Genomic DNA, 20,253 nt, shown 5'->3' with positions numbered 1-20,253 from the left:
CTGCAGAATTTCCCCTTCTGAAGCAAAGTGAGGCAAGTGTATTTTAAGTAGTCTTTAATTACATTCTCTGAAAAGAAAACTAATTATCTTCCATGGTTAATTTGCAAAATGCAAATGAAGTTACACAGTTCCATGAGCCAGTCAAAAAGGCATATTTAGTTTAGCTTCATCAGCTGCACTGCAATTACTTGGTTGAAGGCCTATAGACATTTGCAATGATGACAATATATCAAAGCACTTTCAACATATTCTCAGAGTTTATAAAAAGACTTTCGTCCACAAAAACACGGGAATCAATAGTTCAAGAAACAAATATAGTCTCCGTTATTGGCAGCCAGCATAGGGTATGATTGGAATGACAAGCTTGCCTATCAAAAATACTCCTTTGGAGAGAGATTAAAAACCATGTCATTTATTTTGTGTTCTTAAAAAGATTATTTGGTTCTTCAGTTATGCCTGATATTCTTTCTCTTCTAGCATCCAATAATTCAAGTCCTCCAAGAGATAACCTTTTTTTTTTTTTGAAATAATCTTTTTTTATTTTGAAATAAACAAATACAGAAGAGGGCAGTCACTCTGCTAGTTCAGTCTGCTGAACTAGCAGTCAGCTGAAGTAGCTGCAGTACAGCACTCTAACCACTGCGCCACCTCGGCTCATTAGGTGGACCTCGGCTCGGGTTGGACTAGAAGACCTCCAAGGCCCCTTCAACCTATGTTCCATATTCTATGTTCTATGAGATGTTGTCTCCACTGAAGGCCTAATTATAAGCAAAATCCTATCCAATTATTTTATCTGCGTTCTTTGAATTGAATTCTGCCCCTTCTTTCTATCTCTACTTCGCTTTCTGACGTTACTATTCTACGGAGGACTCAAGCGAGAACTGCTTCTTTCTTTAACCATAATTTTAAAAAAGCAACTTCAAATATTTATCAAGTCCCCGTTAATTTCAACCAGATGGCACACAACTATGTAAAAGAGAACAATTGTCTTAATTAACACCTTAGCGGCCAAGGCACAAATAAGATTCTTGCGCTGAACGCAGACTACATTTTTAAAATGGCACAGTGACACTTCATAAAAGAATTTGTTTCAAACATGTCACGCTTCCCCAGCAACAGTATAATTTGCGAGCAGCAAAAGGCTTAATTGGAACATCAGAATTTTCTCAAACTATCCGCACTGGGCTTCGTACCATGAGCAAATGAAGGCATGGCTAGACACATCGTTCTGAAACAATTAAAAGTGGTGTCTCCATGGATATTATTAATCCCTCCAAACCACTCAGCTAAAACGATTGTAGCTATCAGACTGCAAGATAAGGAATGTTGTTCTTAAATTGAAAGATTAATCTTTGTAGGCCTTGAAAATTATTTAGAGGTAAAGGTAGGCCTTTTTGACTTATAACGATCTGTTTAGTGACCTTTTTTTTTTTTAAATTTGATTTATATGCCGCCCTTCTCCGGAGACTCAGGGCGGCTTACAAGGCGTTAAGCAATAGCCTTCATTCTTTTGTATATTTTTATACAAAGTCAGCTTATTGCCCCCACAATCTGGGTCCTCATTTCACCTACCTTAGAAAGGATGGAAGGCTGAGTCAACCTTGAGCCTTGGAGAGATTCGAACCAGCAGTAATTGCAGGCAGCTGTGTTAATAACAGGGTGCTTAGACCACTGTACTATCAAGGCTCTGTAATTCTAAGTTACAACGACACTGAAAAAAGTGACTTATGACTGCTTTACATGCTTACAACCGTTGCGGTATCTCCATGGTCAGATAATCAAAATTTGGACGCTTGGCAACTGACTCACATTTATGACGGTTGCAGTATCCCGGGGTCATGTGATCCCTTTTTGCGACCGTCTGACAAGCAAAGTCAATGGGGAAGCCAGATTCACTTAACAACCGTGTTGCTTGCAGAGACCGTGGCAAGGTAGGTTATAAAATGGGGCAAAATTCACTTAATAAATAGCACTAGCAGTAACCTGTAGATTTATTCATAGTGCTTTACAGCTCTAAGCTGTTTACACAGTCAAGCCTTATTATTGCCCCCAAAAAATCTGGGTCCTCATTTTACGGATGGAAGGCTGAGTCAACTTTGAACCTTGATGTCTCACTTAGCCAGAGAAATTTTGGGCTCAATTGTGGTCGTAAATCAAGGACTACCTGCAGTTCTCGAGTTACAACCACAATTCGAACTAGAATTTCCATTGCTAAGCAAGGAAATTGTTAAATGAATTGTGCCCGAGTTTATTTTTTTTGCCACGGTTGTTGAGTGAATCACATGGTCATTAAGCAAATCCATCTTCCCCAAGCGACTTTGCTGGTCAGTAGCCGGGCTGGGAACACAGCAAGCAACAATCACACGGCCCCCTGGCTATAACCATTGGCCAAGCACCCAAATTTTGATCAAATGATCATGGGGGAATGTTGTGAATGTCGTTAAGTGTGAAGTGCAGCTGTAAGCCACTTTTTTTCAGCGTTGTCGTAACTTGAACGAATGCTTATACTTGAAGGACTGCCTGTCCACTTCATATTTAAAGCTAATACCCTCTGCCTTGCGTGCAAAATACTCCAGGAAGCAATCGTGGTGTTCCAAAATCCGAGAGGTGTGATGGCAATTTAACAGTAATTCCAACAGATACATTCTCGGTCCTGAAAACACTTTCGCATGGTAATTACCTTAATATTTTATGAGGCCAGAAGTTTTCTTTTCTTCCTTCTCATTGTCAGTCTTAAAGCCACACCATTTCTCAGGGAATCCTAGGGCTTCAAGCGAACTCCAGAAGTTGTGGGTGCTCCCATCACAGGAGGTGTTTGAGAAGAGATTGGAGAAAGCAAACTCTATATAGCATAAAGTAAGGAGGTTCCCTACAAAATCCATAACCTCTGAGATAGCTCCTGACCAGTTCTGCTTCCTTGGGAAAAGACCTTTGAGAGGGTTGTTTAATCTTCCTGTAGGCTTCATAGAGGGAAGGACATTATATTCAAAACCTCTGAGGATTTAAAGGAATTGTTGAGATCTTCCCTTTTGTGTAGATTCCCTGCCTTATCTAAAGTTGAGGGAAGGAAGCAAAACAGGAGAAAGAGGGGAGGAGGAGGAGGAATAATGATGTCCTCAAAGACCACCATCTCTACTTGGTGAAAGAAGGAAGAATCCCCCAAAATAAGTGCATCTCAATACTTTCCTGAGGGACATTGGTCAATTATTTCTTCCACTACTATTGTAACACACTCAAAAGTCTGTAGAGATTCTCAGTCATTCAGGTCATGGCTATCCCAAAGGTGCTTTTTCAGGAGGCAACTGGATTTTCTTGTTTTTTCCTGTGAAGATGTTTCACTTCTCATCCAAGAAGCTTCTTCAGCTCTGAAAGGATGTTAGGGAAGGGAAGGATTTATATTCCTTGCAGACAGTCATTTGCATCCTTTTAGAGAGTCGTTGCGGCCACTTGGAGGTTTATCTGTTGTCCTCAGGTTCACCTGAGTGGTGCAAATGGTTCCTGTAGTCTGCAATTTTTTTCCCTCTGGAAACCCATTCCTACTTCCAACACCCTTCAAAGTAACACACCTCAGTTGAGCAAAGTTGTAACACACTCAGTTGAGCAAAAATGAAGTTATATTTCAAGGGAATCTCAAAAGTCGCTAGAATATTAACCCTACTCAGAGAACCAAAATGTGGTTCTGGAGAAGACAAACCGAATTTGCAGGTTTGCCCCTTGATGATGACAAGAAAACACCAAAATAGAAGGCTTAAAAGGGTCTAGTCTCACATGGAAAACCAGCATGAATTCCCCCATTGCTTCTCTATATATTTCACAAAATTAGGAAAACTAACATGAGGGACAACTCACACAGTCCAAATAGGAATTGAAATTGGAAGCCCCGAGAGCATAATACAGGAAGACTGGATTCCATGGAGTAGTTCATATAATAATAAATTACAGCCCAGCTCGTTGATGCTTTGCTTAAGGTACTACGCAAACCCATCTTTTATGTCACAGGATTGTAAACAAGCCGGATTGCTGTGGCTTATAAAACCAGCCATGGTTATTAAAATCCTGACTTAGCAGAATATGTGACTATAGCTAGTGGCATGAGGCAGCTTCGCACGTGGGATGGATGTTTACAACCAAGAAATAGAAGGGGTAGAGGCTCATGTTTGATGATACGAACTAGGACATAATTTGTCTCCTGCTTAGCATAATCCACGAAGCCAGCCATCACGGTTTTGCATTGTTTGTTAACCAGGCTAACTTCTGCAATCCAGGGAGTCCTTGGCTTACGACCACAATTGAACCTAAAATTTCTTTTTGCTAAGCGACACGTTTGCTAAGTGAGTTTCATCCCCATTTTACAACCTTTTTTGACGCAGTGGTTAATGTTATGTGAATCACTGCGGATGTTAAGTTAGTAACATGGATGTTAAGTGAACTTGGCTTTCCCCATGGGTTTTGCTTGTCAGAAGGATGCAAAAAGGGATCCCATGACCCCGGGACACTGCAACCGTCATAAATATGAGTCAATTGTGAAAAGAGTTTGATTTTTTTTTTTTTAATTTGATTTATATGCTGCCCTTCTCCGAAGACTCAGGGCGGCTTACAATGTGCTCAGCAATAGCCTTCATCCTTTTGTATATTTATACAAAGTCAGCTTATTGCCCCCACAAACTGGGTCCTCATTTCACCTACCTCGGAAGGATGGAAGGCTGAGTCAACCTTGAGCCTTGGCGAGATTCGAACCCTGCAGTAATTGCAGGCAGCTGGTCTTAATAACCAGCTTAATAACAGGTGCCTTAGACCACTGTACTACCAAGACTCTTTTGTTCACGTGACCATGGGATGCTGCAGTAACTCACTTTTTTCAGGGCTGTTGTAACTTTGGTCATTAAATATACTGTTGTAAGTTGAGGACTACCTGTACTCTTAATAAGGTGTTTTGCAACCTTGGTCAACCTGGAAGATGTAGGGGCTTCAGCTCCCAGAATTCCCCACCCAACCTGAAGGCTAGGAATTCTGGGAGTTGAAGTCCATACATCTCCAAGTGGTCAAGGTTGGGATGCACTGCTCCAATGAGCTGAAGAAGCTTCTTGGATGAGAAGCAAAACATCTTCAAAGGAAAAGCCATGACCTGGATGATGAAGAACCTCCATAGATATGCTCCAATAGATGTCCTCACCTCCAGGATTGAGGTATCTTTGGAGGAACACTTTGCTCATAGCGGTGATGAAACCTATACCTTGGCCATTCACTTGGTCAAAGCTCAAAGCAAGGACTACTCTTGGGCATGAGGGTGAGGAGATAAATAATGGGAGAAGAAGGGTAGAAGAACAGCATGGAGAATTCAACACTCAAGCAATATCTTTAGGAACAGCAGAAGACAGCTATTTCTCAAGTTTTGAAACAGCTGATTTGGCTTAATACCTTCAGTGCAAGTACTCTCTAGACTAGAGGATACCAGGGTACCATCCACAAAAATTTTTAGGAGGACCACAACCTCTCCTGTATATCGCCCACCAACTCCAAGCCCATCATTGTCCTGTTCTAAAGCTTCACACAGTTGCATGACTTAATTTCGTTTCGGTTCCCAGAAATAAACTGGGGCATCTTTTCCTCTACATAAGCTGCTCTTCTCTTTCTTCATGACATGCCCTAAGTTAATACTGCAATCAACCAGACCACAAATAATAGTAAGCAATACCTTAATCAAGGAACTGCCAGATCAGGAAAACAATCACGTAATAAACAAACACCTAATCAAGGAACTACCAAGGAGAGAAACAACACTCCCACCACCAATACTGATCAGGGCAAACTACAGTATAAAAACAGAGAGTAAGTCCCACTCTCTTCCAGCACTGATGATATTATCTAGTTGGGTAATGAAACGTCTACATGAAAAACAATGCAGCTCAGGGAGCACGCCAAGGATCCCAGTTCAACATTGAGCTACAAATATTCTCTTCTACAGATAATTCGATAGATAAATCAAGACAATTCAGAACATACTAAAATTCCCCATGCAATACTTTACATTTCGACTGTAGAGTTAATACTAGCCCATCATCACTTAGTCGGTTAAATTTTAACCAAGAGTCCTGATAAAGTTAGTCTAAACCCAAGTTCCCAAAACATGGATATATTTTCAGAAAGTTCTTTCTAGATCAAAAGGGTTCCACTCAGTATTGATTCGGACAACCAGGTTTCTCAATTTCTCTACTTTCTGTTTGAGTTTTCTTTCAATAGCACGATATATTTTATTGTTTATTTTTAACTAATTTATGTACTGTATTTTTCAGAGTATAAGACGCACCGGATTATAAAATGCACCTACCTTTTTTGGTGAGGAAAAGAAGAAAAAGAAATCTCCCTCTGCCTCTGAGCAATTTTGCCTTTACTTTCATTTTCGTTTTCAGCACAGCTTGATTAGCACAAGGGAAAAAAAAATCTGCTGCAGTAATTTACCTCCTTGCAGCAAGCAGCAGAGAGGCCTGCGCAAAAACAGCTGAGAGTCGGGAGGCCAATCCAATCAACTTGTGCTAATTAGGCTGTGCTGAAGCTGAAAGCAGCTGTTTTTTCTTGCTGTTTGCTGCTAGGAGGTAACTGCTGGGAAGCAGAGGCCAGAGGGTGGGGGCCAGTGGGTGGGCAGGGCTACATTCAATGTATAAGACACACCTAAATTTTCACCCCCCTTTTAGGGGGGAAAAGTGCCTCTTATACTCTGAAGAATACGGTAGTTATCCATCTCACCAGTGCATCTCTGAGCATAATGAAATGACACATCTTTCTAAAAAAAAAATAATAATAATAATTTCCAGATCTGAAAAGAGTGAAATGGCTACAGCACTGGGGTTCTGACAGCTCCTGAACCAATATAGATGGATACCATATTCAATGGCATTAGAAAACCGAGGGATCAAATAAGATCAACAGATCACATTCCCTGCTCCCCACTTCTCTACCTGTTAAGCCCATCAACTGATTCAGACTGACTGAGACCATAACTATGCTATACTGCTGGAAACAGGTTCAAATTACAAGTTATCATCATTTGGTAGCTATCATTTAGGCTCCCTTATTTATTTTATGCCAAGTATGTCCCAAAGGTGTTTTTTTAAGAGGCAAACTGGAGTTTGTTTTTCCTTGAAGATGTTTCCCTTCTCATCCAAGAAGCTTGAGGAGAAGTGAAATATCTTCAAAGAAAAACCCAGAAAGTCCAGTTGCCTCTTGAAAAAAAAGCACCTTTGGGATAAGAATCTCCATAGAGATTCCTTTGAAAATGTTTTCTTCTCATCCAAGCAGCTTCTTCAGTTCTGAAGAAGAAGAACTGAAGAAGCCTCTGGGATGAAAAGCGAAACGTCCTCAAGGAAAAAAACAAGAAAGTCCAGTTGCCTCTTGAAAAAGCACCTTTGGGACAACCAGGACCTGGAGGACCGAGAATCTCCACAGACTTGTGCCAAGTATTTTTGTATCTCTGCTGTTTTTATTTATTTATTTATTTATTTATTTATTTATTTATTTATTTATTTATTTATTTATTTATTATTGAATTTCTATACCGCCCTACTCCCGAAGGACTCAGGGTGGTGCACAGCCATGAAATAAAACACATAGATATACAAAATTTAAAATCGAATAAAATGAATTAAATAAATTTGGCTGAATTAATACCCATAATTTAAGATATCCATATTTTAAAATCCATTAAAAATTTAGAATTTACACTTAAAAGGGAGAAGATTAAGGCGAGGCCAGCTTGATGAAATAAAAGCGTCTTCAACTCGCGGCGGAAGGTGCGCAGATCCGGAATCCTCCGTATCTCTGGGGGGAGCTCATTCCAGATCGTTTCCTGGCAAGATTTCAAAATTGGTTTGCCATTGCCTCCTTCCTAGGGTTGAGAGTGAGTGACAGGCCCAAAGCCATCCAGCTGGCTTTGTGCATAAGGTAGGATCAGAACTCAGGATCTCACATTTTTTATTCTGGTCCCTTAACCACTACACCAAACCATCTATCTCTATGCCATGTAGAAGTACTGAAATGTTCTATTGTATTAGCTATTAAAAAGTAACAGAATTCTAATATGGCTCTAGAACATGGAATAATAAAAATAAAAATGGAAATAAAAAGAATTGATGGTATAAAGCCACTTAAAACCTAGGAAGGCATTCAACTGGACATCATGAAACGCTTAATTATAGTTTAGTGGGATATCTGAATAAATAACTGATTAGTTCCAACCAATGACAGAACTGAAAATTTCAGCAATTGGTCCACCTCCAACGCTGAACTTTCAAAATGTTGAATGCCTAAAATTAAACAATTATGCTATAAACTTTATTTATGGTCACACGGCTCACATGATTAGCTTCGGTTCCATTAGATCCAGCTGCTGTACTTGCTCAGAAACAAGATAACTTTATAGTTTTATTATTTGAATTGTGCTAAGATAACTTTGCTCCTGTAATCCACATTAATTATTAAACCTGATCACAAGCAAGAAAAAAGAAATATTGCTCTTTGATATTCAGGGACCTCAAATGATTTCTTCACAAGAAAGAGTAGAAAGACGAGACTGGAGAAAAAGACAGATTAAAGACTATTTAGCCAATGCTCCTTTTAAAAATTGAAGCAGGACAAGAAAACCCTACAGTGATTTTGAGCAAAGCCATAGAGGTATATTTCTAAGATTATGGAAGAGTAAGTAACCATAACTCTTGGGAGCTAAAAGCCAAAATATGCATATAAGAAACTGGAAAATCCAGTTTCCAACTGCCCCATCACTACTTCAAGGATGTTTAAGTTAATAATTGCTAATAATAATTGTAGTGCACAAAAATGGCCAGGCTGTGTGTTAAATCAGCAAGATTCATTGTGCACAGCAGAAATGTTGTGGCCTATCGGCCAATGGCCCCTCCAGCAGCCAAATCAGAGGAGGAGGAGCAGGCGTGGAAGTCAGGGCCAGCATCGAGGCAACCTGAGAGCTCCGAGGGGGAAGAGGGAATGGAGTTGTCAGAGAGACAGAGACAGAGGTGGAGCCTGGGCCGTCCGTCAGTCCTCAGATGGAGAATCAACAGCCCCAAAGGTCTGGAGGTGGCTGATGAGGAAGAGGAGGAACAGCTGGGTCCAGTGCCTGATGCGTAGATGCGCAGAAGGCAGAGGAGAGGAGAGCAGTGGAAATCTATGGGCCGGTCCTTGGGACAGAAGAGCCATTGCTGCTAGCAAAGCCCCACCGTAACTCTGGGGATAAAAGACAAAGGGCGGAAACAAATTGGTGTGGCAGACAACTATTCATCTTCCAGACAGATGGACTTGTTAGCCTGCGGTGAGAGAGAAACTTTTTGCCGGGGCTGCTGGCGCTCCTAATTAAAGGAATCTTTGAGTTCACTTCAGAGGGTTTGTCGTGTTTGGGGAGCTTGGTCAGAACAATGAAGTGCATTATTGCTTCCCTCATCCTAAATTCTTATATAGTCTCGATGTCAGCACTTCAAGCTGCATTTACTCTAGTGCTGACATAAGAAGGAGAAGCGGAGGCGTCTGGAAAGGGACGTTTGACTTTTCACCTACTTATTTTCCCTGGAGATAATATCTCCTAGGAGATGGGATGGGAGGGGGGAAATTCCTTTGAGCTGGAGCAGTAGATTAGGGGTAGAATGACTTGGAAGATGACCAATGAGTGCAGGGGAGTGGGGAACGGAAAGGGAGGGTTTTGGGTCTGGAAGTCAGTGTTGGCTTCGATGGAATCCGATTTAGAATGTCGTGCTTAATAAATAGGAGTTTTCCTTTAAAGACTTTGTTTGAAATGCAATTTATTTGAGACGACCTCGAAACCTGACACTCATCACACTTTGGTGAACCAATAAAAACATGACTGCAGCGTATGTCATCATCATCATCATGAATTCAGTATTAGGAATTATAACAAAAAGGGATGTGGGAAATAAATAGCATTACCCAAGTAAGTACATAGCATAAGTTTGAAAGAGAGTTTTGATCATTATAGGCAAATCTTCGAGTTACGGTTATAATGGAGCCTGCCCATCACGGACATAACTTGAGATTGTTGCAAAGGAGGTCACTTACATAGTGACTCCATTTTAAGACCCTTTTTAGAGGTTGGTCACTAGGCACAGTTATTAAGTGAATCATGGTTTGCTAGGGGCATGGTTTTTCTCGGAAGTTGGGCGTAAATGCAGAGTTTGGCAAAACCGTCATAAAACAAGAGTCGTGAGACTACAGGGTGCTGCAAAGGTGGCCTGGCTGCCGAGTGACCGAAGGATGGTCATGTGACTGAGGGTGGCGTCTCCCGACCATCGAAACTTTGAATCCAGATCATAAATAACCCCCTGCCTCTTCGATAGGTCTGTCGGAATTTTGAACCGTTGCTAAACGCTTGCAAATAGAGAATTACCTGTATCTCAAAAAAGAGAGCTGGGAAAGGGGTAGGGGGGAAAAAAACAATACCAAAAACAAATTCCAGGTAGTCCTTGACTTACAACAGTTCATTTAGTGGCCATTCGAAGTTACCACCGCACTTTAAAAAGGGACTAATGGTCTCATCGCAGTCGTGAATTAATAAAAATGTGACTGCAGCTTACGACATCGTGAATTCAGTCCATTTCAGAATTTATAGCAAAAAGGGATGGAAAAATCCATTATCCAAGTACAGCTAGTCCTTGATTTACAAAAGTTTGTTTAGTGACCATTCGAAGTTACAACAGCACTGAAAAAGGGGACTTGTGACCGTTTTTCACACTTAACGACCGTTGTGGCATTCCCCATAGTCACGTGATCAAAATCCAGAGGCTTGGCAACTGGCATGTACTTATGACAGTTGCAGTATCCCAGGGTCACATGATCCCCTTTTGCGAGCTTCTGACAAGCCAAATCAATGGGGAAGCCAGATTCACTTAACAACCAGGTTACTAACTGATCAAGTGCAATGATTCGCTTAACAACTGTGGGCAGGAAAAGTCGTAAAATGGGGCAAAACTCACTTAAACAAATTTCCCTTCCAACTCTGTTCATTCTTCACAAAATTAACCAGTGGAATGACTTGCCTCCAGAAGTTGTGAGTGCTCCATCACTGGAGGTTTTCAAGAAGAGATTGGCATGAATGATATAGGGTCTCCTGCCTGAGAAGGGGGTTGGACTAGAAGACCTCCAAGGTCCCTTCCGACTCTTGTTATTCTGCCTCCTTCAACATGAAACTAATCCAGAAAGTGTGAACATTCTTTCCCCCCCCCACCCTCACCTTCCCTCCTTCTGCACCTGCTGACTTAATGCTGCAGAACGTTTTACAAAAGGCTCCATTGCCAGAGAGGCATTTCTGAATAATTCAGATAGATCAGGGATCTCTCATACTGTGACCGCCCTCGGTAACAAGGAGAACCACCTCTGATAGGGAGCTGCCATCTGGCTGTTAAGGCACAAAATATGAATTTGTTTCAAAAGCCAAATCAACATTTTCACACTTCAGGACTTTTATATCCTTTTGTCTATTTAAAGCAAGGTCACACCCACTGCTGATACATGTCCTCAGTTGCAGAGGTTTCTGTCCCACGAATTTGAGCCACAACTTAATTATTCATACCCCAAAGAGCTGGCTGGCTCGTATAATCCTTAGGGTATATAGTAAAGTACATGCTGTTGACATTTGTAAAATTCTTAAGTTTGGGAAGCCTGGTTATTCTCCCTCAATTCATTGTTTTCAGGGTTTTTTTTTTCCCCAGCATGAACAATTTTTTATGTTGTTGTTGCTGTTTTTAAAGCTGCTTGTGGTGATTCAGTTTTGAAAACTAAAAGCAATTGAAAAGATAAGTGAAAACAGAAATAAAATATCTCCTGCCCACATGCTTCTAAAGGATGAGTCAGGAGAGAAAAAAAGAGAGTTGCTCAGAACACCTGACTATCAAGGGCACCGTGGAAAATAACCAATTAAGACCAAAAAGTCTATGAACTATAAATCGGTACGTCTGTGCCTCAGACTGGCTTGAAGGCTGAACAGAAAAAGAGTCTATATGGCCTTTCCTATTTTGCCACTATGTCTAAAGGCAGCTCCTTATAAATATTGAAAAGGTATTGCAGGAAGTGAAAGAAACAGAAATAAAAACATTCACCGGTCTTTATGCTCCAGTGAATCAGGCCAGGTAACAGGGTTTCAAGGCCAAAAAGTGAACTGGACTCAGTTAATGCAGTGTATATGGGAAAAAATAATAATATGGTTTTTCCCTTATTTCCTTAACCTAGGGCACCTGATGGGGTGACTAGTTTTGTATTATGGATAGAGAATTAACAAGTAAAAAAAATAATTATACCACCAAAAAACAAGGTGACTTTTACCTAGTTTTAAAAACATACTAAGTGGTATATAGACCAACCCAGAATATAAAAGGATGTAATAATAAATATAATAAATATAATATAATAAATATTTTATTTATTTATTTTTATTTATTAATTTAATTTGTATACCGCCCTTCTCCCAGAAGGGACTCAGGGCGGTGAACAGCCAAAATTAAAAAACATACAAATGCAAAAGTTAAGATAATTAAAAGAATTAAATCACTGGCTACCCAATTTAAAACCCCAAATCCATAAAATTTAAAATCCCAGTTAAATATATTATATAATATATAACACACACACACATATATATATATATATATGATGTAATAGAATATAAATATAGAATAGAATATTGAATATACAAAAATAAAATATACTAGAAAATAAAATATAATACATATAAATATACATACATGTGTGTGTATGTGGATGGCAGGTTGGATGGATGGATGGACAGATAGATAGCTAGATTGATAGACAGATGATAGATTAGATAGATAGATAGATAGATAGATAGATAGATAGATAGATAGATAGATAGATTGATAGACAGACAGATGATAGATTAGGTAGATAGATAGATATTCACAGTTCTGTGAGCACAAATTTACCAAAGTGACATGAAGCTCATCAATTGTAGTTTATTCAACAATTTATTTAAGCATGTTCATTAAATATGAAGTGGTATGCCAAAAAAGGATTCAGCTACTATTCATTTGCTCAGTAAAATGAAAACAGAACCTTGAGATGTATCTGAAAATTCTAATTTTGTAAAACAGATCAGCAGTGTTCTGGATTCTGCCAATTGAAAAGGGACCATAATCTTTCATATCCATCATTGTTGTATCAAAAAGGGAATTTGTTACAAAATTTGTGTGGAAAACTATGTTACAGAAGTTTGTTCAAAACTCTTTACAGTTTGTCTGAAACCTGGCTACAAAGTTTGATACTTGATAATTGTTTGCAAAGACTGGATACAAATTCTTTGTATCACTGACCTAAAAAAGTAATCAAAACTTTCAGATTACATACTTTTCAATCTTACTTAGGGAAGAATCTAATCAACGAATACAAACCACTACAAAAAGGTTGCATTTTTAATTAAGTCCAATTATTCTCCAAGCATATTTAGGTGAATGTAATCATGCACCAACACTCCTAAAAATAATTCAGTTTCCTTTTTTTCCTCTCCAAAGTGGAATTGCCAACTAAACTGGTTTCTCTGCAATACTTCAGAAGTAGAAAATCACAAGTAATTTAAAATCAAGCCGCATGACCCTGCTCAGCTAAGGCGGAGGGAGAATTGTAGAATTGGAAAGGACCTCAATAGAAGCTCATCCGGCCCTTTGCAACATGAAGGAAAACAGAGTGAACCATCCAGCTTCTTCTAAAAGCTTCCAGAGATAAGAGAATCTCAGAATGTCAGAAAAATCCAGTTTAAGTCAGCAGAGAGCTATGGTAGATTATCTTGCACAAAATATGTTCCAATTTACAGTTGCTTAAACAGCCCAGTACTCTTCTAAATTTCTTGCAAAGATGTTACAGAAGTATTAAGTATTTATTTGCCTATGTCAAACACAGATTGTATTATTATATTATTCTATTGGAAAGTAGAAAAAGAACCAGATTGCTCAGCAAAACACCTAGAATCCATACTTCCCTCAAGTATGATTAGTTTGAAAAGGGGTCAAAATATTTGTCCAAATGACACTCCAGCCTCTTCCAAGGTAGAACATGGAATCCTAGGGACCTCAGAGGTCTTCTAGTCCAACCCCCTTACTAAAGGCAGATGGATCTTATACCATCCTGGTCAAATTGACTATCATTAAGTGTTGTACCTTATGTACATTTGTACCTGACAAATGTATCTTGTCTTTTTATGTACACTGAGAGCTTATGCACCAAAGACAAATTCCTTGTGTGTCCAATCATACTTGGCCAATAAAGAATTCTATTCTTTTGTCATCGAAAAAAATATATGGGTTGCCCGGTGTATTTCTGAAAACCTCCAGTACTTTCCATTTCTCTTGAACATTTGCAACTGGAATCATACAGAGGGAGAATACACGTGGGATTGAGAAGATGTGCAACCTTACTTCAACCATATTATATCACCCAGGAGGAAAAGTGGCTGAATTCATTTGGGGGTCAGCTCCTTGGATGGAAAGAGAAATTAGAAACAGAACTGTGAAATCAGAGCTCAATATCTGCCCCACAAGTAATGTTACCAAGCTGTTTTAAAATCTGGGGTTAAGCTATTTTAAAAGGTGATGCAGTTAGTAGGCCTGGGCAAAAAAACACAGAGGTTTTGAAGATTTGTACAGGTAGTCCTTGACTTATAACCATTTAGTGACCATTTAAAGTTACAATGCCACTGCAAATAAGGGAAGTCCTTGTCCTGAGCCACAAATATTCTCCTTTATTAGTAACACTGAAAATAGTCACTTACGACTGAGTCACTTTCACACTTACGACCGTTAGAGCATCTCCACTGTCATGTGATCAAAATTTGGACACTTGGCAACTTGCATGTACTTATGATGGTTGCACTTTCCCGGGGTCACGTGACAACCATTGGTATCCTTCCCAGCCGGCTTCTGACAAGCAAAGTCAATTGGGGGGGGGGGAGAGAGATCAGATTCGCTTAACAACGGGCTTCCCTTAACAACTGCAGTGATTCGCTTAACAACTTGGGCAAAAAGGTCATAAAATGAGGTGCAACTCACTTAACAACTGCCTCATGTAGCAACAGAAATCTGGAGCTCAAATTTAAGTCGAGGTCTACCTGTACAGAGTAATCTGCCTGTTTCATGAACAAAATCCAAGAGTGAAACAGCTGTTTTACTACACTTTACTTCCAGGATCTCACCGAGCCAAGAAAACTTGACTGGATGAGAAAAAAAGAAAAAGAAAAAATAATGCAGTAGCAATCCAGCTATGCTGTCTCATCTTTTTGCTCCTACCCTGAATCAAAGCCTTGGATATCACCGATGCAAATTTGCAAAGATATTTCATCTTGCGAAGTACCTTCACTGGGAACCAGAATTCTGCCTGGATGAATCTGCGCAGCTATCACAAAGTACAGATTTAAATCAACCCTACCCAAAGCTGGTGGCTTCCCAGATGCTTTGCGATGACAATCCTCAGCCTGAGACACATGGACAATGCAGGAAACACACCCATGTCCCTTCTCAAGCACGTTTTCTGCTTCCCATCAGAATAGCTGCACATTCCTGTTTGACATCAGGTTAAGACCAGAGGTTTAGTGTTACAGCACCATTAAGATGCTGGAATTGGAGTGGGGAGACCAGGGTTTTGGGGGCAACTGGGGCCCCACATTTCTGCCAGGGGTTTCTTTTTGGGTGCAACCTTAAATCAACACATACCTAACTTACTACACACCAACCGTTCCCTAGATTCTCACAGGGTATCAAAAACAGGCATCGTCTCTAGATCCAGCCTACCATTAGGGTGGCTGTTTTAAGAATGAAAAGGAGATTAAAAACTCCATCTGAGCTCAGAGAAAAAGTGGAATAGTGATACAAATAATAATAATAATACAGTAAAGAGATTTCAGGTCTCCGAGGCCAATGGCTTCTGTGCAGAAGGAAGAGAATAAGCAACACTAAAAAAAAAAAAAATCAACTTTCTAATGTTACAGAACAAGAAGATCCATCAATGAATGGACCCACCCATCTTGAATGCACCTGCCACAAGAAAAATGCTGAAATGATCATTAGGTAGGTAGTGTGTGTGAGTATGTATAGAGAGAGATGATAGATAAATGAGATAGATATATCTATATATATTTGGGAGAGAGAGGGAGGGAGGGAGGGAGAGAAAAGAAAGGACGGAGAGAGGTGTGTCAAGAGAGATAGACAGATGAGAGAGTAAGTAGGCTAGATAGAGAGAGAAAGAGACAGTAGGTAGGCAGGTAGGTAGGGAGAAAGCAATGAGAAAAGAAGGAGAATATCTGTAGCCTCCATAGACTGAACAAAAAACTCCCAGCATCGACCAGCACTGGAAATTGACTGCATAAAATCAATTCAAAGGTCACAAAGAACAAGCCCACCCATTAATTCTCGACTTCTTGCTGATCCCCTGGCCCCCAAACCCCTCCCTCCCTCCCCCCATACATGTTTTACCTAAGGATGGAAATAACCTCCAGGTCCCACATTTTCTGCCTTGGTTTCTTTTGGATCTGACCTTAAATCAACACACAACAACTTCAACTTCATGCCCCAAATCTGCTCTCTCATCCTTGTGGGGGTGGGGCGGGGATTCTGACTGTGCAGGCTTCCCTTCATTAAATCAGCCTCTCTTTCTCTAATCTACAGTTCTGCAGAATTTTGCCCTGGAAAAGAATCTCAAGATCCTGGAAATACACGTCGGTTTACAGATATTTAGGGTTGGTTTAACAATGGTGCCTTAAATAGAGTGGGTGGGGGAGGGAGGAAATTCTGAATGAAGGATGGTTCAGGTCTCGGTGCTCTCTAAATTCATTCCTGTTTCCCTTTTCCACCTCTGATGAAAAAAGCCCAAATCTCTATAAATATGGAATTAATTTGGACCAATGTGCTTCCAACAATGCACTTCTTAAGTACCTTATGCACAAAGAAAAGATCGTCTCATCCCTAAATTTACGTGTTTGCAGATCTTTCCCACAGCTAACCCCCCCCCCAGACACCGACCACTTTTGGAAGCACCCCAAAAAGGGCCATCCTGGATTTTGGCAGAGATTCCTCTGATTACTACGACCCAACCTCATTCTTGTAAGCTTCCAAGATGTTCATTAGAAAGCTGGTCTCCGGCCAGGCCTGAGCCCCTCACCTAAGTCCACCTTACCTTACATGTCCCTTTGAAAGTATCTTACCTGTCTTCCTCACCATCCAGAGAGGCCAGCGGAAGTGCCTTCAGGGGGAAGAGAGAGGAGACCATGCTCCCATCTGCCAAGGCCAAGGAGGCGCCGATGCTGCTGCTTTCAGCGCCACCAGAAGGCTGGGTTAAGCCAACCAGGATGGACTCGGTCGTAGGGCGCTTGGCCTCTTCAGTTCGGCTCGCGATAGACTGAGCGAGGGACTGCGAGGAGAACTGGGAAGAGTTGGGGGCTCCCGGCAAATGGACGCCCGTGGAAAGCAAGGCAGGCTGAGAGACATTTTGGACCAGGCTCCCATTTTGCATACTGGAAGGCTGGGCGAGGGTCTTGGAAGGCGCCAGGCTCCCAGGCGCAGGGGGCATACTGGAAGCCGAGTGGCCAGGCACAGGAGCAGCAGCGCTGACGGAAGGGACTGGGCTAACAGGAGGCAACTGGGCCATTCCTTGAACCAGAGGATCGGCGGCTTGCATGGGCATCAGGTTGCCCGGTGGCGGGATGCCCAAAGTCTGAGGAAGGCCTGATGGAGCACTTTGGGATCCTGGGGCTGCTTGTGGGGGTGCAGGAACAGCAGCGCTGGGGGCCAACACAGAAGGAGCCATCTGACTTGCGACGGAGGGCCGCTGGGCTACGGGAGCGGCACTTCCTGGTTGCCCAACGTTCATCAGGGCAGCGGGAGCCCCCGCGGCTGGGATGGCGGGTTGAGCCTGCGCCACAGACTGAGAAGGTGCCACTGGGATGTGTGTCTGGACAGGAAGCTGCATATTTGGAGGCTGAGCGACGGGCACGGCTGAACCGCTTCCAACGATCGCTGTCCCGGGCTGCAAAGAAGGAGCTGGAAGCATCTGCGGGGGCTGGATGTACTCAGGCAATGATGTTTGGGTGATGGGCTTCACGTGCTGCCCTGGAGCCATCTGCATAGGCATGGGGGGCAAGGCGGTGGGGTGCTGAGCCTGTCCCTGCCCAAAAGATAACGGCTGGGGCTGTGGAGCGACTGGAACTGCAGGGACCGCCTGGGTTGGCGGTGGGGTGAACGGCAGAGTTGGTTGATGGCCACCCACGACGGTCAACGGAGGAGGCATGGCTGAGGCAGGAGGGGGCGCCCCTTGCTTCTGCGGAGGGTAGCTGACCTCTTGAGGATGCAACTGGACTTGGGAGAGCTGGGACTGAGACATACTCTGGGGGAGCCCCGGTGCTGATGCTGAGGGCAAGCCAGTGCTGAACTCCATCTGCTGAGGATGGAACCCTTGCGGCTGCATCCCAGGAGGCGCCCCCATCTCCCCGCTGCCCACGCTCTCGGTGTAGTGGCTCAGGGTGCTACTGACCGAGCTCCCACTGGTGCTTTCTCTTTCGGAGGCCACGTCTAGGAGAGCGTCCATGGTTTTAGCCACGGGGGCACTTTCAGCCACTGCCCCGGGATTCTCCTTGTCGTAGAACTCGGTACAAGTCCATCGGCCTTTCTTAAAGGGCTCCGAACTTGAATCTAATTTCACCACACGGAAACGGGAGGTGCTGCCGGCCGGCTGCAGGTGACCCGTTGCCGTGGCCCCTGCGGCTGTATGACCAGTACTTCCGGAGGTGTTTGAGGAGGTCCCGGTACCGTTGCCAATCCCGCCGGAGAGTGCCACATTCCCAGGGTGGCTCCCTCCAGGCAAGGCCATGCCGTTGCCCGCAGCGGCAAGGTTCGTGAGGGTCTTGCCCACCTGGCGGGCCCTGCCACTTGCTGCAGCGGCCACGGCTCCCCCGGCAGCAATGGCCCCCGCATGGAAGTGAGCTACGGTGGCCCCCGCAAGGGCCGCCACGGAGGATGCTCCTGCAGGACCAGGCCTCTCCAAACTTCCCGCGACGGGCAGCCTTCGGAAAGACGGGCTGGATGGAGATCCCCCAGACATTGGCGGGGGGACCCCGGCATGGGAGGGAGGCTGGGGGTGCCCCCCTTGGGCATAGTGGGGCATGTGCAGCGGGTGGGCGCTGCCGTTGGTCAGGCCTCGGGGCTGCTGGGCCGGGCGAGGCTGGTTGGGGGAAGTGGCGCCGGGACTGTCGGCCTCGTGGAAGTTGTTGAGCGTCTCCTCGGAGGAGCTGCGCTCGGGCTCCCCCAAGTCGGTGGCCCGGGAGAGCGAGACGTCCAGGATCTCGGAGGAGGAGAAGTCCTCAGTGTGCGACTCGTCCAGGTCGTCGTAACTCTCGGTGTCTTCGGCGATGCTGTTGTTGGAGCTGAGGCTGGCCGAGATCTGCGCCGGGGTCACGCTGGTGATCTGGAAGCCGCTCTTCTTCTTCAACTGGGCGCCCGCCGGCCCGCCGCCTCCTCCTCCTCCCCCCTGCGAGAGCAGCGCCAGGCTCTGCGGCGGAGGAGCCCCGGGAGGGCAGGGGGAGACGGAGACCGAGACGGAGGAGGCGGCGGCGGAGGCGGAGGATGCGGCAGGGGACGCCGGCGTCGGCTGGACCAGCAGGCCGGCCGGGAAGTCCTCCAAGCCGGCGCCGCTGCTGCTGGTGCTGCCGCCCCTCCGAGGCAGCATCGCGGGCTGCGCCATCTTCTTCCTCTCCCGCGCCTCCGCCGCTGAGTCAGGCTGCTGCTGCTGCTGCTGCATTGGGGCCGGCGGGAGGAAGGCCCGACGCCGCCGCTGCCTCCCTCAGGCGCCGCCCCGACCGGGCTGAGGAGGAGGAGGAGGAGGAGACGAGGAGGAGGACGACGACGAGGCGGCCGCCGCCCCCGAGCCTGCTTCCCTCAGCAGCGGTGGCGGCGAGACGAAGCGGCCGGGTTCCCCTCAGGAGGAGGAGGAGGAAGAGGAGGAGGAGGAAGGAGCCGCCCCTGGCGACGCGGACGCGAGGCAGCCCCCGCCGGCCGCGGCCCCATCCAGAGACGCCGCCGCCGCCGCACCAGCCGCTCCTCCTCACGGGGCACCAGCGCCGCTTCTCCTCAGCCTGACGCCGCCGCCGCCCCGTCGGAGCCGCCTTGGCGAGGCCGGAGCTCGCTCTTGAGGGGGGCGGGAGTGGGGGGGGGGGGAGAGAGAGAGAGAGAGAGGCGCGCGCGGCCGGACTGA

The 20,253-nt window shown here is 44.2% G+C and overlaps 1 protein-coding gene across 1 annotated transcript in view; it reads right to left on the bottom strand.

Annotated features, from left to right (window-relative positions):
- TSC22D1 (TSC22 domain family member 1) overlaps nt 1–19,992 on the bottom strand; it is a 57,827-nt gene extending 37,835 nt beyond the window's left edge. The window contains exon 1 of the mRNA XM_070942785.1: nt 17,213–19,992. Within this exon, the coding sequence (XP_070798886.1) occupies nt 17,213–19,800 (2,588 nt within the window). The 5' untranslated portion in view covers nt 19,801–19,992. The remainder of the gene's footprint in view (nt 1–17,212) is intronic.
- Between the last annotated feature and the right edge of the window lie 261 nt (nt 19,993–20,253).

This window comes from Pituophis catenifer, unplaced genomic scaffold (assembly GCF_029215685.1).
Source record: "Pituophis catenifer annectens isolate HBS135680 unplaced genomic scaffold, rPitCat1.0.hap2 SCAF_4, whole genome shotgun sequence".
NCBI classification, from domain to species: Eukaryota; Metazoa; Chordata; class Lepidosauria; order Squamata; family Colubridae; genus Pituophis; species Pituophis catenifer.
Note: the sequence above shows the minus strand (reverse complement) of the source record. Positions and strands in the feature narration are given on the sequence as shown.